Source organism: Bos indicus x Bos taurus, chromosome 3, assembly GCF_003369695.1.
Source record: "Bos indicus x Bos taurus breed Angus x Brahman F1 hybrid chromosome 3, Bos_hybrid_MaternalHap_v2.0, whole genome shotgun sequence".
Lineage (NCBI taxonomy): Eukaryota > Metazoa > Chordata > Mammalia > Artiodactyla > Bovidae > Bos > Bos indicus x Bos taurus.
Window position 1 is genome coordinate 54,337,480 of NC_040078.1, and position 16,568 is coordinate 54,354,047.

The 16,568-nt window shown below is 40.0% G+C and overlaps 1 protein-coding gene across 5 annotated transcripts in view; it reads left to right on the forward strand.

Annotated features, from left to right (window-relative positions):
• Positions 1-1,709: 1,709 nt before the first annotated feature.
• Positions 1,710-16,568, forward strand: part of LOC113889636 (guanylate-binding protein 2-like) — an 83,318-nt gene continuing 68,459 nt past the window's right edge. For 2 of the 5 annotated variants that reach the window (XM_027536603.1, XM_027536605.1), the window contains exons 1-5: positions 1,713-1,818; positions 3,063-3,266; positions 9,192-9,400; positions 9,925-10,052; positions 10,975-11,084. In XM_027536603.1, coding sequence (XP_027392404.1) covers positions 9,211-9,400; positions 9,925-10,052; positions 10,975-11,084 — 428 coding nt within the window. In that variant the 5' untranslated portion in view covers positions 1,713-1,818; positions 3,063-3,266; positions 9,192-9,210. Of the gene's footprint in view, positions 1,819-3,062; positions 3,267-9,191; positions 9,401-9,924; positions 10,053-10,974; positions 11,085-16,568 lie in introns of all 5 variants that reach the window. The other 3 variants (XM_027536608.1, XM_027536606.1, XM_027536604.1) reach the window with 3 other exon arrangements.

Sequence of the window (16,568 nt, forward strand, 5' to 3'; positions counted from 1 at the left end):
TTCATACATTTTATGCCCTAAAAATACACTTCCTAGCCTCAAATACTTGAAACTATTCTTTCATACTATTTTCTAGAGGCTATTGTTTTCCCTTTTATATTGAACTCTGCAATCTTTCTGGAATAACTTTTTGTGTATGGTATGATGTGGAAGTCATTTTCTCATTTTTCCTTGTGGATACTCATTAGCCTAGGATCATTCATTTAAAAATCGTCATTTCTGCCAGTTTTAAATGATTACTGGCTGGTCCTCAAGCTCTCAGTTGAGGCATAAGTCTCAGATAATATTTTAAATGAGCATCCACCACAGTGTAAGCATTATAATTTGTTCTGTCCACACTTGCTTTTCTTATTCCCACTGATTCTCATCTTTGCCATTTAGTAGTTGATTATTTAACTCTCTCTTCAACTAAATAGGAGGTAATCTTACCTCCTATTTTCTTCAACTAAATAGGAGGTGAAGGTTAGTTTTATTCATATTTATATTATATTACTATTTATTGGTATATACTGCTAGATGGAAATTTGGAGACATAGAATGGAATGAGAGCAAAGAAAGGAATTCCACTGAATTCTATTAAGTTCTACTGAATATCTATTGAATATCCACAGAACACTGTACCCAGCATATGAAAGGTATGTTTTAAAGTACACAAGAATATTTAGGCTGACATATTTCTTACCCTCTGACTCTTTTTCCTCATTAAATATGGGGATAATAAGTACCCCATATCTAAAGTATTGTTATGAGCCTTAAACTATACATTAATAGAAAGAGAATTGGCTTCAAAGTCAGACGGATCTAGATGGTTCAAATTCAGGTCCAAATTCACATTTACTAGTCTGGGACTTCTGACAATTCACAGTCTCTGAGGGCCTCAGGTTTTATCATCTGTAAAATGGGGACAAATCCAGTACTTTGCTTATATTTCTACATTTACTGTTTCTAATACTAATATCGAATGCATGAAACAAATGTTGGTGCATAGTATGGATTTGATTACGTTTAGGTGCCACTGTTTTTCAATCATCTGCTGTTATATCAAAAGTGTTTGTGCATCATCTATGTGCTGAGAACTTTGCTAGGTACTTTCAAAGACAGAGAAGAAAAATTGCTCTTCCCAGGTGCTCTTCCCATATAATCAGATAAATATGCGGGACCTTGGTAGCATGAAAAGAGTAATGAGACCTTCGGAGGCACCGCAAGATGGCTGCCATCTACTTTGTCGCGCGTCAGTGTCCCGAGGAGTTAGCAGCGGCGCCGGTAGCGGCAGCTGCAAGTGCCAGAAAATAAGTGGCCGCTGAACGGTGGGAGTTTCTCGGTCCTGTGGTGTGAGCTGGACAGCTCCAAGAGAGACACCTCGCTAGGAAGCAAAACGCGGGGTTGGAGCGGTGAAGCCCCTCCCACCAACCTCTCTTTAGTCCGACCAACTCCCTCGCCTTTCCCTCCGGGTTTTTCCTCCCAACCCGCTACACGCTGGCCCGTCGCGCAGGCGCACAAATCTTCGAAGCGCCTCCTTAGCCCTTGGGGCTTGTGGGCTTCTGCGCGCGCTTCTTCGTCTTCTCCCTTGATTGGCCAGATTGCCCCGCCATGACGCCTCCCTCTGCTTTCTAGGTTGAGAAGGAAGCAGGGGGGGCGGGTCCAAGCAGCGCGTGCGCGATACTGAATTTAAAAAAAAAAAAAAGAAAAGAGTAATGAAACCACTCAAATAATTTAACTCAAACTCAGAAAATGGATTGAACATTGAGACAAGATTATATGAATCAACACAGAGCAGGATACAGAAACATCAGTTACTTGAAGCAGAAAAAGGATTACGTGAGAAATAAGTTATAGAATCCTTCTTCCCTCCCTTCCTTCCTAACTCTGCTCTTTTCTATTACTAGTAAAGCTCTAACAGGGGAACAAGATACTTCTCAAACTTATTTGGCCATGAAATATTTTTATCAAGGAGCATTCCAGAGGCTCACTGTTCAGTAGAATGACCTTTGGGGAATCCTGGCTTAGACCTCCTGATGTAGAGCACAGAGGCCTTTTCCCAAGGAAGTCCTCAATCAAAAGAGCCCAAGTGAAAGAAAGTGGAAGTGAAAGTCACTCAGTTGTGTCTGACTCTTTGGGACCCCATGGACTATACAGTCCATGGAATTCTCCAGGCCAGAATATTGGAGTGGGTAGCTTTTCCCTTCTCTAGGGGATCTTCCCAACCCAGGGATCAAACCCAGGTCTGCTGCATTGCAGGCAGATTCTTTACCAGCTGAGCCACAAGGGAAGCCCCCAAAAGCCCAAGGACTACAAACTCAAGCTGGCTAATTATTATATGTAATAGGTAATAATATGTGAAGAGTTTGGCCTAGGAAGCAATTGATAAATAAGAAACATTATTATTACTGTTGTTCACTTGGCAACAACAGAGGTATTAAGTGAGGTAGTTGATAGCATGGGTTCTGGAGAAAGACTTTTGGGGTTCAATCATACTTACTAACTTGTGATTTTAGCACATTATTAAATCTCTCTAATATTGTGGTAAAAGTAAATAATATTGTGGTAAAAATATTGTGGTATAAGACTAAGAAGGGATAATGTATGTATAGAAGTTGTCACTGGGTATGAATCAAGTGTGCAAAAAATGGAATATAACCTCATTTTTTATTATTTATTAAGCACTAAGTGCCAGTACTAGGGGTAAGTATGGAGAATTAAAAAAAAAAAAAAATGTATGACACAGTCATTCCCCTGGAGAACTTACAGTTCTCACTTACTAAACACGAGTAACCAGCTACATTGTGACTGAATCTAACTGGACCTAGAAAATCATTATAGTAGGTTTTCTCATCCTAATACTTTTCAAACTGTCTCCAAACAAGAAATAAACAGCATTATTTTAATTGATCCAATGGATCTTTCTCTCATTTTTCTTTTCAGCAGTCTCTAAGATGTTTTCTAATTATAAAATTTAAAGGTTCCAGTTGAGAAATCATGTCACGCTCTCTTACTAGCATAGCTCTTGCATTTCCTTTGTAGCCTTAGATTCTACTTTCAGTTTCAGTGCTATTTCTTTGCAGACATTGCCTGATAGTTTCGCTTTCTTATCATTGGGTGAGGAAAATCTGAAAAGCCTCAGGAGATTGGAGGGATAAAATAAAGCCCAAATTGCCAGTGAGAGGGAAAAGTGAAACCAAACTCAGAAGAAACACGAAGAGGACAAGCTCTTCTAACCTTCCAGTTGAGGCAGCTTTCTGCTCACCTCTACAGGATCTCTCCACTGGGTAAGACTGAGGCTGGGTGGGAAGAGATTTACGGGAGGGAGCACACTTTCTCTAAAGCAATCATACCAAGACAGGCTGCGCAGAGCCTGATCTGTCATGAGTTCAGATGAAAGTCTGTTGTTGGGCAGCAGGGTGTCCTCTAAAGTGCCCATTGCTGAGCTCTGTGCTGAATTAGGTTCCAGCAGAGACAGAGTCTAAACTGAGAGCCAGGAATGCTTCAAGATTCTTTCTTGATACTTTATTAAAGTGTCTTTATTTTTTATAAAACCCACTAACTAAAGCTCAGAGTTCACTTTTGTCTTTATTGCAAACTTTCTAAGTGCTAGAACTTGGGGTCTACAAAAAAAAGCTACAGGTTATTGTAATTTGGGAGCTTACAAAATCTTTATGCAGCCACTTTTTCTGGTCAGTAACTGATTCTCATTTTATAAAAGTGCTATGTCTCATGTTAAAACCAGACAATCTTCTTGCCAGCAGTCCTGGTGGGCCACTGTTGTAAGAGGAAATGAGTACAGTACTGTCATAGGAAAACAAAAAAAAAAAGCTTTATTTTTAGCCACCCCTAGAGAAATGGGAAGCCAGATAGGTGGCAAGACTGGCATCATATAAGATTCCAGTCTTCAGCCAGAAGTCAGAAGTAATCAACTATAATAGAAGCAATCATGCTTTCTTATAGGATAAGAATAAAAACCAGCATCCCTTAGTCTGTCTTTGTTGATATCTCAAAAAGTTAATAAAAATTTTATCATGATCACTTCTGATTACAGGGATTGAGACATTGAAGTTAACAAGGTAAGTAGGGCATTACTAAGAGAAAACTTCAATTTCTCTTAATGCTATAAAATTATCAAATCATCAAGTCCTGGTTAAAGAGGTCATGACTAAAATCATGCGAATCAATACTTTATATAGAACAGAGTTCAGAGAGGAAACATGATCGTTTATAAGATCATGTTTCATAAGAGTAGCTTCATTACCTGAGGTAATTAAAAGCAATATGCCAGTTGATATATGCGGAGATAATAAAGAATCGATCTTCAAACACAAGGAGGTAAAAATTTGGTAACATAATTAAGTGAAATATAAAGTGTTAACAAAAATTTCAGAAACTATGACCTGATTAAAATGAAGAGGTGTTTTACTCAAGGTTTATTAGGACTTTAGCCTGGGAGACAAGTTCAAGAAGCACTTAAAAGCTTGTGTTCCTCTTGACTACAAAATAGAAAAAGTTTAGTAAGGTCAAAACTAAGAACAGTTATTTACAATTCTGTGTTAAGGATTATAATTAAGACAAAAAAGTAAGGACCTGAATTGGTTACTGAATTGATTTTAAATTGGTTTAAATCGCTGACATGGTTTTAAAGTTCCACAAGGTGGGGGGAGGAGGGAATCCTGAACCATAAGTTGCAAGTAGCAGATGTTGTCCCAAATACAGCTGATGCTGTCCTTAGGTGTGATACAGGTCAGAGAAAATTCAAGCTTTTCATGGTGCTAGGATATGTCTTAGACTAAATTCTTAATGGCACTCAACACTGGTTTTATATGTCTGAACTATGATTACTCCATTGTAATTTTAATTTGTCATGAAGAGTGAGATTCAGATTAGAGGTATCAGTCTTGGACAAAAACACATGAATTCAGATGCAGATCAATGGTTAAGAACCAGTGAGTCACTAGACAGGGTGGATTATGGCAGCTCAGCAGTGCCCGTCCCTGAGAGGAGGAAGCCACTGGGGACCCTGAGTCTCAGTCTGATCCAGAGCTTGCCTAGGAACAGACTTGGGAGAAACCAGGTCCAAGACTGGGTTAGGATGGCATGTGTTTCACATTATATAAATGTTTGACATAATATTCCCCAGGAGCAGGCTGCCTGTTATATATGCTTGAGGTGAGACAGCTCAGGGTGTCCTGTCCAAAGATTAAAATTTGAAGGTGAGAAGCTTTGAAAGGAAATTTTGTAATGAAGTCAGAATATGTGAGATACAAGGAAAAAAAATCTCCATGTTATGGAAATGTAATACAAGCTGATCCAGTGGAAATGCGGTCTGGTATGACACCACCCTTATGGCAGAAAGTGAAGAGGAACAAAAAAGCCTCTTGATGAAAGTGAAAGTAGAGAGTGAAAAAGTTGGCTTAAAGCTCAACATTCAGAAAACTAAGATCATGGCATCTGGTCCTATCACTTCATGGGAAATAGATGGGGAAACAGTGTCAGACTTTATTTTTTGGGGCTCCAAAATCACTGCAGATGGTGACTGCAGCCATGAAATTAAAAGATGCTTACTCCTTGGAAGAAAAGTTATGACCAACCTAGATAGCATGTTGAAAAGCAGAGACATTACTTTGCCAACAAAGGTCCGTCTAGTCAAGGCTATGGTTTTCCAGTGGTCATGTATGGATGTGAGTGTTGGACTGTGAAGAAGGCTGAGCGCTGAAGAATTGATGCTTTTGAACTGTGGTGTTGGAGAAGACTCTTGAGAGTCCCTTGGACTGCAAGGAGATCCAACCAGTCCATTCTAAAGGAAATCAGCCCTGGGATTTCTTTGGAAGGAATGATGCTAAAGCTGAAACTCCAGTACTTTGGCCACCTCATGCGAAGAGTTGACTCATTGGAAAAGACTCTGATGCTGGGAGGGTTTGGGGGCAGGAGGAGAAGGAGACGACAGAGGATGAGATGGCTGGATGGCATCACTGACTCGATGGATGTGAGTCTGAGTGAAGTCCGGGAGTTGGTGATGGACAGGGAGGCCTGGTGTGCTGCGATTCATGGGGTCGCAAAGAGTCAGACACGACTGAGTGATTGAACTGACTGATACCCTTCTTCTACAAAAGAATTTGGCAATAAGCAACAAAAGTATATACTCTTGCCTTTTGACAGAGCAACCACATTCCCAGGAATCTATTCTGAAGAAACATCTGCAACAATATGAAAGCAGGGTTATTCATTGCCGCACTGTAATTGAAAAACACTAGAAGCAATCTAAGTGCCCACACATAGGAGTGGTTAAGTAAACTATGGTATATACATTTAATGGAGTAGACATCCATCAAAAAGAGTGAGCAAGCTTTCTATGAAGTGATATAGAGTGACTTCCATATATTTGTAAAATGTGATCTTTCTTATTAAACATGTGAATAAGAAAATATATCTGATTTATGGAAAGAATATCTAGGAAGTATCAACCAGAAACTAATGAGATTGGTTTATTTTCAGAGAATGGGTGATTATGAGGTAGTAAGAACAGAAATCCCATGGGCAGAGGAGCCTGGTGGGCTACATGGGGTCGCACAGAGTTGAACACTACTGAGCTTTCAAGAATAGAAGGGTGGAACAGGAATGGCGTGATCAGATGAAGAAAAAGTGACATTTCTCTGAGTATACCTTTTTGGAAAGCTCTGACTCTCACAACTACATAATGTTTCACATACTCAAAAAATAATCATATACTAAAATTAACCAAGATATGAAATAAGTGAAAATGTCAGTCACTTAGTCATGTCCGACTCTTTGCAACCTTATGGACTGTAGCTTGCCAGACTCCTCTGTCCATGGAATTCTCCAAACAAGAATAGTGGAGTGGGTAGCCATTTCTTTCTCTGGGGGATCTTCCCAACCCAGGGACTCAGGTCTCCTGCATGGCAGGTGGATTCTGAGCTACCACAGAAGCCCAACCAAGATGTGGGGGAGTCCTAAATGAAACACATATAGTAACAAATGAAACTGACTGTGTTACAAATGAATAAACTAACAGCTCAAGAGGATGAGGAAGGAAAGAACTAATCTAAGAATTTCAGAATACAGTGTTTTGACTATATATATTAGATTAAAGACAAAAACAACTGTATCTTAATAATACACTTTCATTAGTAAATCTATTTATCACCAAGATATGGATTAGCAACTTTGAAACTACTTTATACATATACTAGGACTGAGCACATAAGCAAATTTATGATACTAAGAGCTGTGGCTTTCATAGTCAGAGTATGGAGTTGCAAGGTAAAGCTTGAGTAATTCCTGTTGTGTTGAACTGCAATAAGAAACATGAGCAGTATATAACATAGGGAGTCCAGCCTGGCACTCTGTGACAACCTAGAGGGGTGGGATGGTGGGGTGAGAGCGAGGGTCAGAAGGGAGGGGATATATATGTGCTTATGAATGATTCATGCTGTTATATAGCAGAAACCAACACAACATTGTAAAGCAATTATCCTCCAATTAAAAACATCAGCAGGAAATTAAGGCTGTATACACAAAGACAGAAATAAATACAGATGTATCTACATGTGCTAGTATTCATACATGTATTTCTGAATTTGGCCCACTTAGGAGACCCAGAAATAAGGTACACACCTAGAGTTATATCCTGGCGTCAAAGTTCTGTTATCCAAAGAAAGGAATCAGGGTTTCTGGGAGAAATGGCCAAATCTAGAGCTGACTCAGACAAAGTACAAGATGGACCAGGAATACCTTGTGGTGCCACAAAGTAAAAAAGTGCTTAGAATATGGTGGAAGCATGGCCAAACGACCCAGGAGCCAGGTTGAAGAAGCTCTCAAAAAACAAATCTGGGGCAAATTAAGCAATAAGTAAATAATAATTTGTTTGTTGTTGTTTAGTCACTCAGTTGTGTCTGACTTTTTGTGATCCCGTGGACTATAGCCCACCAGGTTCCTCTGTCTATGGGATTTTCCCGGGCAAGAATACTGGAGTAGGTTACCATTTCCTTCTCCCGGATCTTTCCGACCCAGGGTTTGAACCTGCCTTTCCTTCTTGGCCGGCGGATTCTTGACTTCTGAGCCACAAGGGAATGATAGTAAAGTACTAAACCCCACAGAATAAAATAAAATTATCTATGAGTCTATACTGATACAACTAAATAATTAAAGGAGGGAAAAAAATAGAGAAGAAGGGATAGCTCTTGTTTGAAGTAGAACCTCAGCTAATGTTGAAGGAATGGTGAAGTACAAATGACCTACAGTCAAGCACCACAGTAATAACTGTTACAAGCAGGAATCATTATTAGTGGATGCTAAAATCAGTACTGAAAAAATGATATGAAACTTTGAGGAGAATATATCTGCAATCTCAAAAATATCTCCCCCCATGTTAACTTTTTTAATTACAAGGGGGTAACTGTAACTTTACAGTGGAGAAATCTGGCAGGCAACACCTAAACTAAGTGAGCAGAGTTAACATCACAGCACCAGAGTATGTTCTATAGACATTATGAAACCTTTGATATGATACACCGAGACTGGCAGAACATCACAACCACGGCATTCTTGCTGAAAAAGGGAAAAACATAACCTCAATCTAATTATGAGGAACCATAAGAAAAACCCAAACAGAGGGATATTTTGCAAAATGACAGGCCAATACTCTTCTAAAATTACAATGTCATCAAAGACAAAATAAAAATGAAGAACTGCCAATGATGAGAGAAGACTAAGTGAAGGTAATGAGTGAATGTGACAAAGGATTCTGAATTGCATCCTGGATCAGAAAAGGACACTAGGAACAAAAGGAAAGAAAGGACAAAAACAACTAGGACAAAAGGAAAATTGATGACGTGGGGAAAAGTGTGTAGCTTAGTTAATAGTATTGTTTCAATATAAAAGTCCTCTTTCAATCATTGTCTGTGGTTACATAAGATATTAATAACAGGGTAGCTGGGGAAATGGCATATGGAAGTTCTCTGTAGCCAATGTATGCTTCTGTGTAAGGGTAATCTCCTTCAAAATAAAGTTATTTTTAAAGAGACCAGTGGGCTAGTCTATAGGACAAGATTAAAGAGGCCATTGGGCTTTTTAAAACACATAAGGAAAAAAGTTCAAGAAGAAAACCAAATTTTGGTCCTAACTGTAAAGTTCTCACTCAGCTCACTGACTAAATGTTGCTTTCCATACCATCTTTTCCCTTGAAGATCAGAAGACACCCTGGACATGGCCTCAGAGATCCACATGCCAGGCCCAGAGTGCCTCATTAAGAATATTAATGGGCAACTGCTGGTTAATCCAGAAGCTCTGAAGATCCTGTCTGCCATCAAGCAGCCTGTTGTGGTGGTGGCTATCGTGGGCCTCTACCGCACAGGCAAGTCCTACCTGATGAACAAGCTGGCCGGGAAGAACAAGGGTGAGTGACGTAGGCAGAGCCCAGCCAAGTCCCTTCTGTCCACCCACACTCCCAGCGTGCAGCATGGTGATGTGAGGAGGGGAAGGGAGAGACCTGGGAGGGATATTGAAAGCTAATTTTCATTTTGGTGATGGGCTTTTAACATTCATTCTGTGCTGGAGGATAAGAGTCGACTCTTTCTTCCCACTTTGCCTTAACTTCCTCTTTAAAGTATAAACGTGTCTTTCTGAAAGGAGTACAGTAGTTATAAATAAAACTAACATAGATAATAATAAACAATAAAACATTTACTAAAATGTATGTGGATTAACATCAAGCTTATAGTGATCTCTAAGGTAATACAAAAATTTCAGTTTGTACTGAATGTTCTCAATTCTCTCTTTTTCTCATAATTAAGATCAATATTGATTACACTTTCATTTATTTCTTTAAACCTTGATTTTATTATCTAATGTCTCAATTTCCAGATCCAATCCACCTGCTATTAAAAATCCATCCTCTCTTTTCCCCATGACCCCTTGCAGGCTTCTCTGTGGGCTCCACAGTGCAGTCTCACACGAAGGGCATCTGGATGTGGTGTGTGCCTCATCCCAAGAAGCCAGACCATACTCTGGTTCTGCTTGATACCGAGGGCCTGGGAGATGTGGAGAAGGTAAAGAAATAAATCTTCTAATCCTGTTTATGTCAAATCAGTAGCCCTTCTTGCATTATCACTTCCCACCCTTTGAATTGTGCTTCAAATATATACTATTAATGTATTATAGTTTTATTTTATTTTATTTACTTGTTTGTGCTCAAGATTTGACCTCAAATGCAATTTGAAGCAATCCAAAGTGAGCTTTATGTGAGAGCACTAAACTCTAAGTATGAGAATAGTGGGCTAATTTAAGAATTGTTGCATATCTTGGCCACACATATAAGCATTGAGAGTGGTCAGTAAGGCCCACTGATATTTTTGTAACCTATAAAATCATGCCTAATGACTTTTTAAGTCATTTCCTTTCATATTGTAGGAAAACGTTCTAATAAAGCTACCGAAGGTGCATCTAAACCTAACTAGAAAGTTTATAAACATGTCTGACTTGTCAGAGTGGGAATCCAGAAAAATGGTGGAAATGGTGTTATCCACAGCTATAAGATTAGTGAGAGAAGCAGAGTATAAGACCTGATGACAACAGCTTTGTTCATAAAGGATCATACATTACTACTCTTAGAAGTCTTAGAAAACTCTTGTTAAAGGGGTACATTTTAACTACTGTTTAAAAGGTGCTTCATCATGATTTGTCATGGGAATAGAAGATCATAATCTCAGTTCAGGAGATAGGTTTGAATTCTATTACCTGATCAAGTGCTTATTTGCTTTACACTCTTACATGCAGTTATATAAAGTCTTATTTAAATTACACTACACTGTTGATTTTATGTTTTTAAAATCATGTACAGACAGATAAAACTTTGCATAGGGAAATGACTGATGTGTTTCCAAATAGAGACAGCTGGGTTCAGAGTCTGTCCATCTGAACTGGAATCATGTGCTCTTAGTTACTTGGCGTGGCTTCTCCAATGACTTCTAGGGAGACAACCAGAATGACTCCTGGATCTTTGCCCTGGCCGTTCTCCTGAGCAGCACGTTTGTATACAACAGCATAGGAACCATCAATCAGCAGGCCATGGACCAACTACAGTATCCTTTTTGTGGACTAGATAACATAAAATCTAGAAAAGAACAGCTTCATTTTATCAACAATTACACTGGTGGTCCACTGCAGAAGAATTCAGGAGTCCCCTTCTTAATGAACCCCATTATGTTTATGCTCACCATCCCTGTTTACTTCAATCACCACCAGAAGCCCAAGCCTTTCTGATCACACATCATCCTCAGACACTTAGCTGCACAAGATTCTGTATGCCTTCTATCTGAGTTAATATTTTTGGGTCACAATCTCCTCAGGAGCTTCCTGTGTGTAATCTGCAGCTGACCCCAGTCCCTAGATATCATGTATGCATGTGTGTGCTAAGTCGATTAGTCATGTCTGATTGTTTGTGACTCTATGGACTGTAGCCCACCAGGCTGGTTTGTCGAAGGGATTCTCCAGGCAATAATTCTGGAGTGGAATGCCGTGCCCTCCTCCAGAGGGTCTTACTAACCCAGGGATCAAACCCATGTCTCTTATCAGATCAGATCAGATCAGTCGCTCAGTCGTGTCTGATTCTTTGCAACCCCATGCATCGCAGCATGCCAGGCCTCCCTGTCCATCACCAACTCCCGGAGTTCACTGAGACTCCCGTCCATCGAGTCAGTGATGCCATCCAGCCATCTCCTCCTCTGTTGTCCCCTTCTCTCCTGCCCCCAATCCCTCCCAGCATCAGAGTCTTTTGCAATGAGTCAGCTCTTCGCATGAGGTGGCCAAAGTACTGGAGTCTCAGCTTTAGCATCATTCCTTCCAAAGAAATGCCAGGGCTGATCTCCTTCAGAATGGACTGGTTGGATCTCCTTGCAGGCCAAGGGACTCTCCAGAGTCTTCTCCAAAACTGCAGTTCAAAAGCATCAATTCTTCGGCGCTCAGCCTTCTTCACAGTCCAACTCTCACATTCATACATGAATACAGGAAAAACCATAGCCTTGACTAGACGAACCTTTGTTGGCAAAGTAATGTCTCTGCTTTGGAATATGCTATCTAGGTTGGTCATAACTTTCCTTCCAAGGAGTAAGTGTCTTTTAATTTCATGGCTGCAGTCACCATCTGCAGTGATTTTGGAGCCCAGAAAAATAAAGTCTGACACTGTTTCCACTGTTTCCCCATCTATTTCCCATGAAGTGATGGGACCGGATGCCATGATCTTTGTTTTCTGAATGTTGAGTTTTAAGCCAACTTTTTCACTCTCACTTTCACTTTCATCAGAGGCTTTTGAGTTCCTCTTCACTTTCTGCCATAAGGGTGGCATCATTTGCATATCTGAGGTTATTGATATTTCTTCTGGCAGTCTTGATTCCAGCTTGTGTTTCTTCCAGTCCAGCATTTCTCATGATGTACTCTGCATATAATTTAAATAAGCAGGGTGACAATATACAGCCTTGACGTACTCCTTTTCCTATTTGGAACCAGTGTGTTGTTCCATGTCCAGTTCTAACTGTTGCTTCCTGACCTGCATACAAATTTCTCAGGAGGCATATCAGGTGGTCTGGTATTCCCATCTCTTTCAGAATTTTCCACAGTTTATTGTGATCCACACAGTCAAAGGCTTTGGCATAGTCAATAAAGCAGAAATAGATGTTTTTCTGGAACTCTTTTGCTTTTTCTATGATCCAGTGGATGTTGGCAATTTTATTTCTGGTTCTTCTGCCTTTTCTAAAACCAGCTTGAACATCAGGAAGTTCACGGTTCACATGTTGCTGAAGCCTGGCTTGGAGAATTTTGAGTATCACTTTACTAGCGTGTGAGATGAGTGCAGTTGTGCGGTAGTTTGAGCATTCTTTGGTATTGCCTTTCTTTGGAACTGGAATGAAAACTGACTTTTTCCAGTCTTGTGGCCACCGCTGAGTTTTCCAAATTTGCTGGCATATTGAGTGAAGCACTTTCACAGCATCATCTTTCAGGATTTGGAATAGCTCCCTGGAATTCTATCACCTCCACTAGCTTTGTTCGTAGTGATGCTTTCTAAGGCCCACTTGACTTCACATTCCAGGATGTCTGGCTCTAGGTCAGTGATCACACCATCATGATTATCTGGGTCGTGAAGATCTTTTTTGTACAGTTCTTCTGTGTATTCTTGCCATCTGTTCTTAATATCTTCTGCTTCTGTTAGGTCCATACCATTTCTGGCCTTTATCGAGCCCATCTTTGCATGAAATGTTCCTTTGTTATCTCTGATTTTCTTGAAGAGATCTCTAGACTTTCCCATTCTGTTGTTCTCCTCTATTAAGTCTTCTGCATTAGCAGTACCACCTGGGAAGCTCACCCATACAGTAAGGAGAGACAAAAGAGGATGGCAGATCACTTGAGATTGGCAGGTGGGAGGTTTAATAAACAAGGGGATTTTCTTAGGTATGCTTTCTTAGGTGACGGGAAGACTAACAGATTTCCACACCCACCCGCCAAATTTTAAAGGTCTCTATAGACGCCTAAATTGGACTTGGTGAGTACATAGTCTAGATGGTCTTAGCACCACATTACTATTTCAAGGAGACTGTGTCCGTGTGCAGCTTCCAGCATGGGGAAGGCAAGTACAGTGCATTTTCCAAAGATGGAGAAGAGGATGAGCATACTTCAATTGCCTGGGTCCACCTCAGGGGACAAAACTGCAGTCATATTTGATCACCTCCCCCTACAAATATCCATTGACAAACCCTTGGTATCCTCTAAAACTCAAGTTCTCATTCAGCTTCTTCTTGGCCTTTAGGAATGGTGGTTCTTTGCTTCTTGGGCTTCTATTCTTCTTTTCTTAGTCCCTAGTCCATCTCATCCAGCCTCGGACTTTCACTAGCACCTTTATGTCAGTTACCATGACATTTGTATAAGCAATCATGACCACCACTCTCAGGTACAAAATTGTGTATCTAGTTGATTACAAGTCTCCATTTAGATGTGTAAGAAACATCTCAAACTTAACATGCAAAAACAACACAAAAGTCTTAAATATTTAAGTGACTATAATGAATTGAATATTATCATGCTTCTGGCACTATTAAAGTAGAAATACATGGGGGATTCTTTTTTTTTTTTAATTAATATATTTTAATTGGAGGATAATTACTTTAATGTTGTGACAGTTTTTGCCATACATTGACATTAATCAGCCATGGTTACACATGTGTCCCCCTATCCTGAACCCCTCTTCCCTCCTCCCTTCCCACCCCACCCCTCTTGGTTATCCCAGAGCACTGGCTTTGGTTGTCCTGCTTCATGCATCGAATTGCACTGGCTATCTATTTTACCTATGGTAATATACATGTTTCAATGCTATTCTCTCAAGTCATCCCACCCTGGCCTTCTCCCACAGACTCCAAAAGTCTGTTCTTTACATCTGTTTCTCTTTTGCTGCCCTCCATATAGGATCATCATTACCATCTTTCTAAATTCCATATATATGTATTAATATACAGTATTTGTGTTTCTTTTTCTGACTACTTCACTCTGTATAATAGGCTCCTGTTTTATTCACCTCATTAGAACTGACTCAAATGTGTTCCTTTTTATAGCTGAGTAATATTCCATTGAGTATATGTACCACAACTTCCTTATCCATTCGTCTGCCAATGAACATCTAGGTTGCTTCCATATCCTCAGATCAGATCAGTCGTTCAGTCGTGTCCGACTCTTTGCAACCCCATGAATTGAAGCACGCCAGGCCTCCCTGTCCATCACCAACTCCTGGAGTTCACTCAGACTCATGTCCATCGAGTCAGTGATGCCATCCAGCCATCTCGTCCTCTGTCGTCCCCTTCTCCTCTTGCCCCCAATCCCTCCCAGCATCAGAGTCTTTTCCAATGAATCAGCTCTTCACATGAGGTGGCCAAAGTACTGGAGTTTCAGCTTTAGCATCATTCCTTCCAAAGAAATCCCAGGGCTGATCTCCTTAAGAATGGACTGGTTGGATCTCCTACCTAGTTATTGTAAATAGTGCTGCAATGAACATTGGGGTACATGTGTCTCTTTCAGTTTGGGTTTCTTTGGAGGTGTATGCCCAGCAGTGAGATCACTAGGACGTATGGCACTTCTATTCCCAGTTTTTTAAGGAATCTCCACACTGTTCTCCATAGTGGCTGTACCTGTTTGCATTCCCACCAACAGTGTAAAAGGGTTCCCTTTTCTCCACACCCTCTCTAGCATTTATTGTTTGTGGACATTTTGATGATGGCCATTCTGACTGGCATGAGATGATACCTCATTGTGGTTCTGATTTGCATTTGTCTAATAATGAGTGATATTGAGCATCTTTTCATATGTTTATTAACCATCTATATGTCTTCTTTGGAGAAATCTCTGTTTAATTCTTTTGCCTACTTTTTGAATGGATTGTTTGCTTTTTTGGTATTGAGCTGCATGAGCTTCTTGAATATTTTTGAGATTAAATCTTTGCCAGTTGTTTCATTTGCTATTATTTTCTCCCATTCTGAAGGTTGTCTTTTCACCTTGCTTATAGTTTCCTTCATTGTGCAAAAGCTTTTAAGTTTAAATAAGTCCCATTTGTTTATTTTTGGTTTTATTTCCATTACTGTGGGAGGTGGGTCATAGAGGATCTTGCTGTGATTTATGTCATTGAGTGTTCTTCCTATGTTTTCCTCTAAGAGTTTATAGTTTCCTCTATAGTGTTTTATAGTTTCTGGTCCTACACTTATATCTTTAATCCATTTCGAGTTTATTTTTGTGTATGGTGTTAAAAAGTGTTCTAGTTTCATTCTATTATGTGTGGTTGAGCAGTTTTCCCAGCACTTAAAGAGAGTATCTTTTCTCCATTGTGTATTTTTGCTTCCTTTGTCAAAGATAAGGTGTCCATACGTGTGTGGAATTATCTCTGGAAAAGTCTTAAATTTTTGACCAAAAGCACTCCTTCAACATCGTAGTAAATTTCCATAGCACTCATAGAGATTTTTGGATCAAAAGCTTAGTATTCATCCTAGACAATTCCTTTCTTTATATCCTACAAACTATCACTCGCAGTCTGGTCAGCTCCCCTGTCATAGGTATTTTCCCAGGCTGGCTAATTCCCACCACTTCTTCAATGGTAATTTCAGTTTAAGCTTCCATCTTCTCACCTCCGGGTTATCTTCTTAACTGCCTAACCTTCTCTTTCTCTTCTCTCTTGCCTCTCCTAGGTACAGCACCTGCCAGTTTTTGTTTTAAAAACAAACATTAGGTCATATTTCCCTCTCAATTTAAAGCTTCTCAGTGGCTGCCCCTTAAATTAAGATTAAAATTCAAACACTTTCTGTGGCCTACAGTGCCTACATAGCCTGGACCTTAGCTATTCTAAGACTTCTTTTCTAGCCACACTGGCCTCCCTGCTATATGTTAGACACACTCAATGGTTTCCCCTCTGAGGTTTTGCAGGAGCTATTTCCTCTGCTAGGAAGGTTTCTCCAGTGGATTAGTACATGGCAGCCTCTCTCAGTTCATTTAGATTTCTGCACAATGATCACCTCAGAATGAATTTATCTGAACCACCA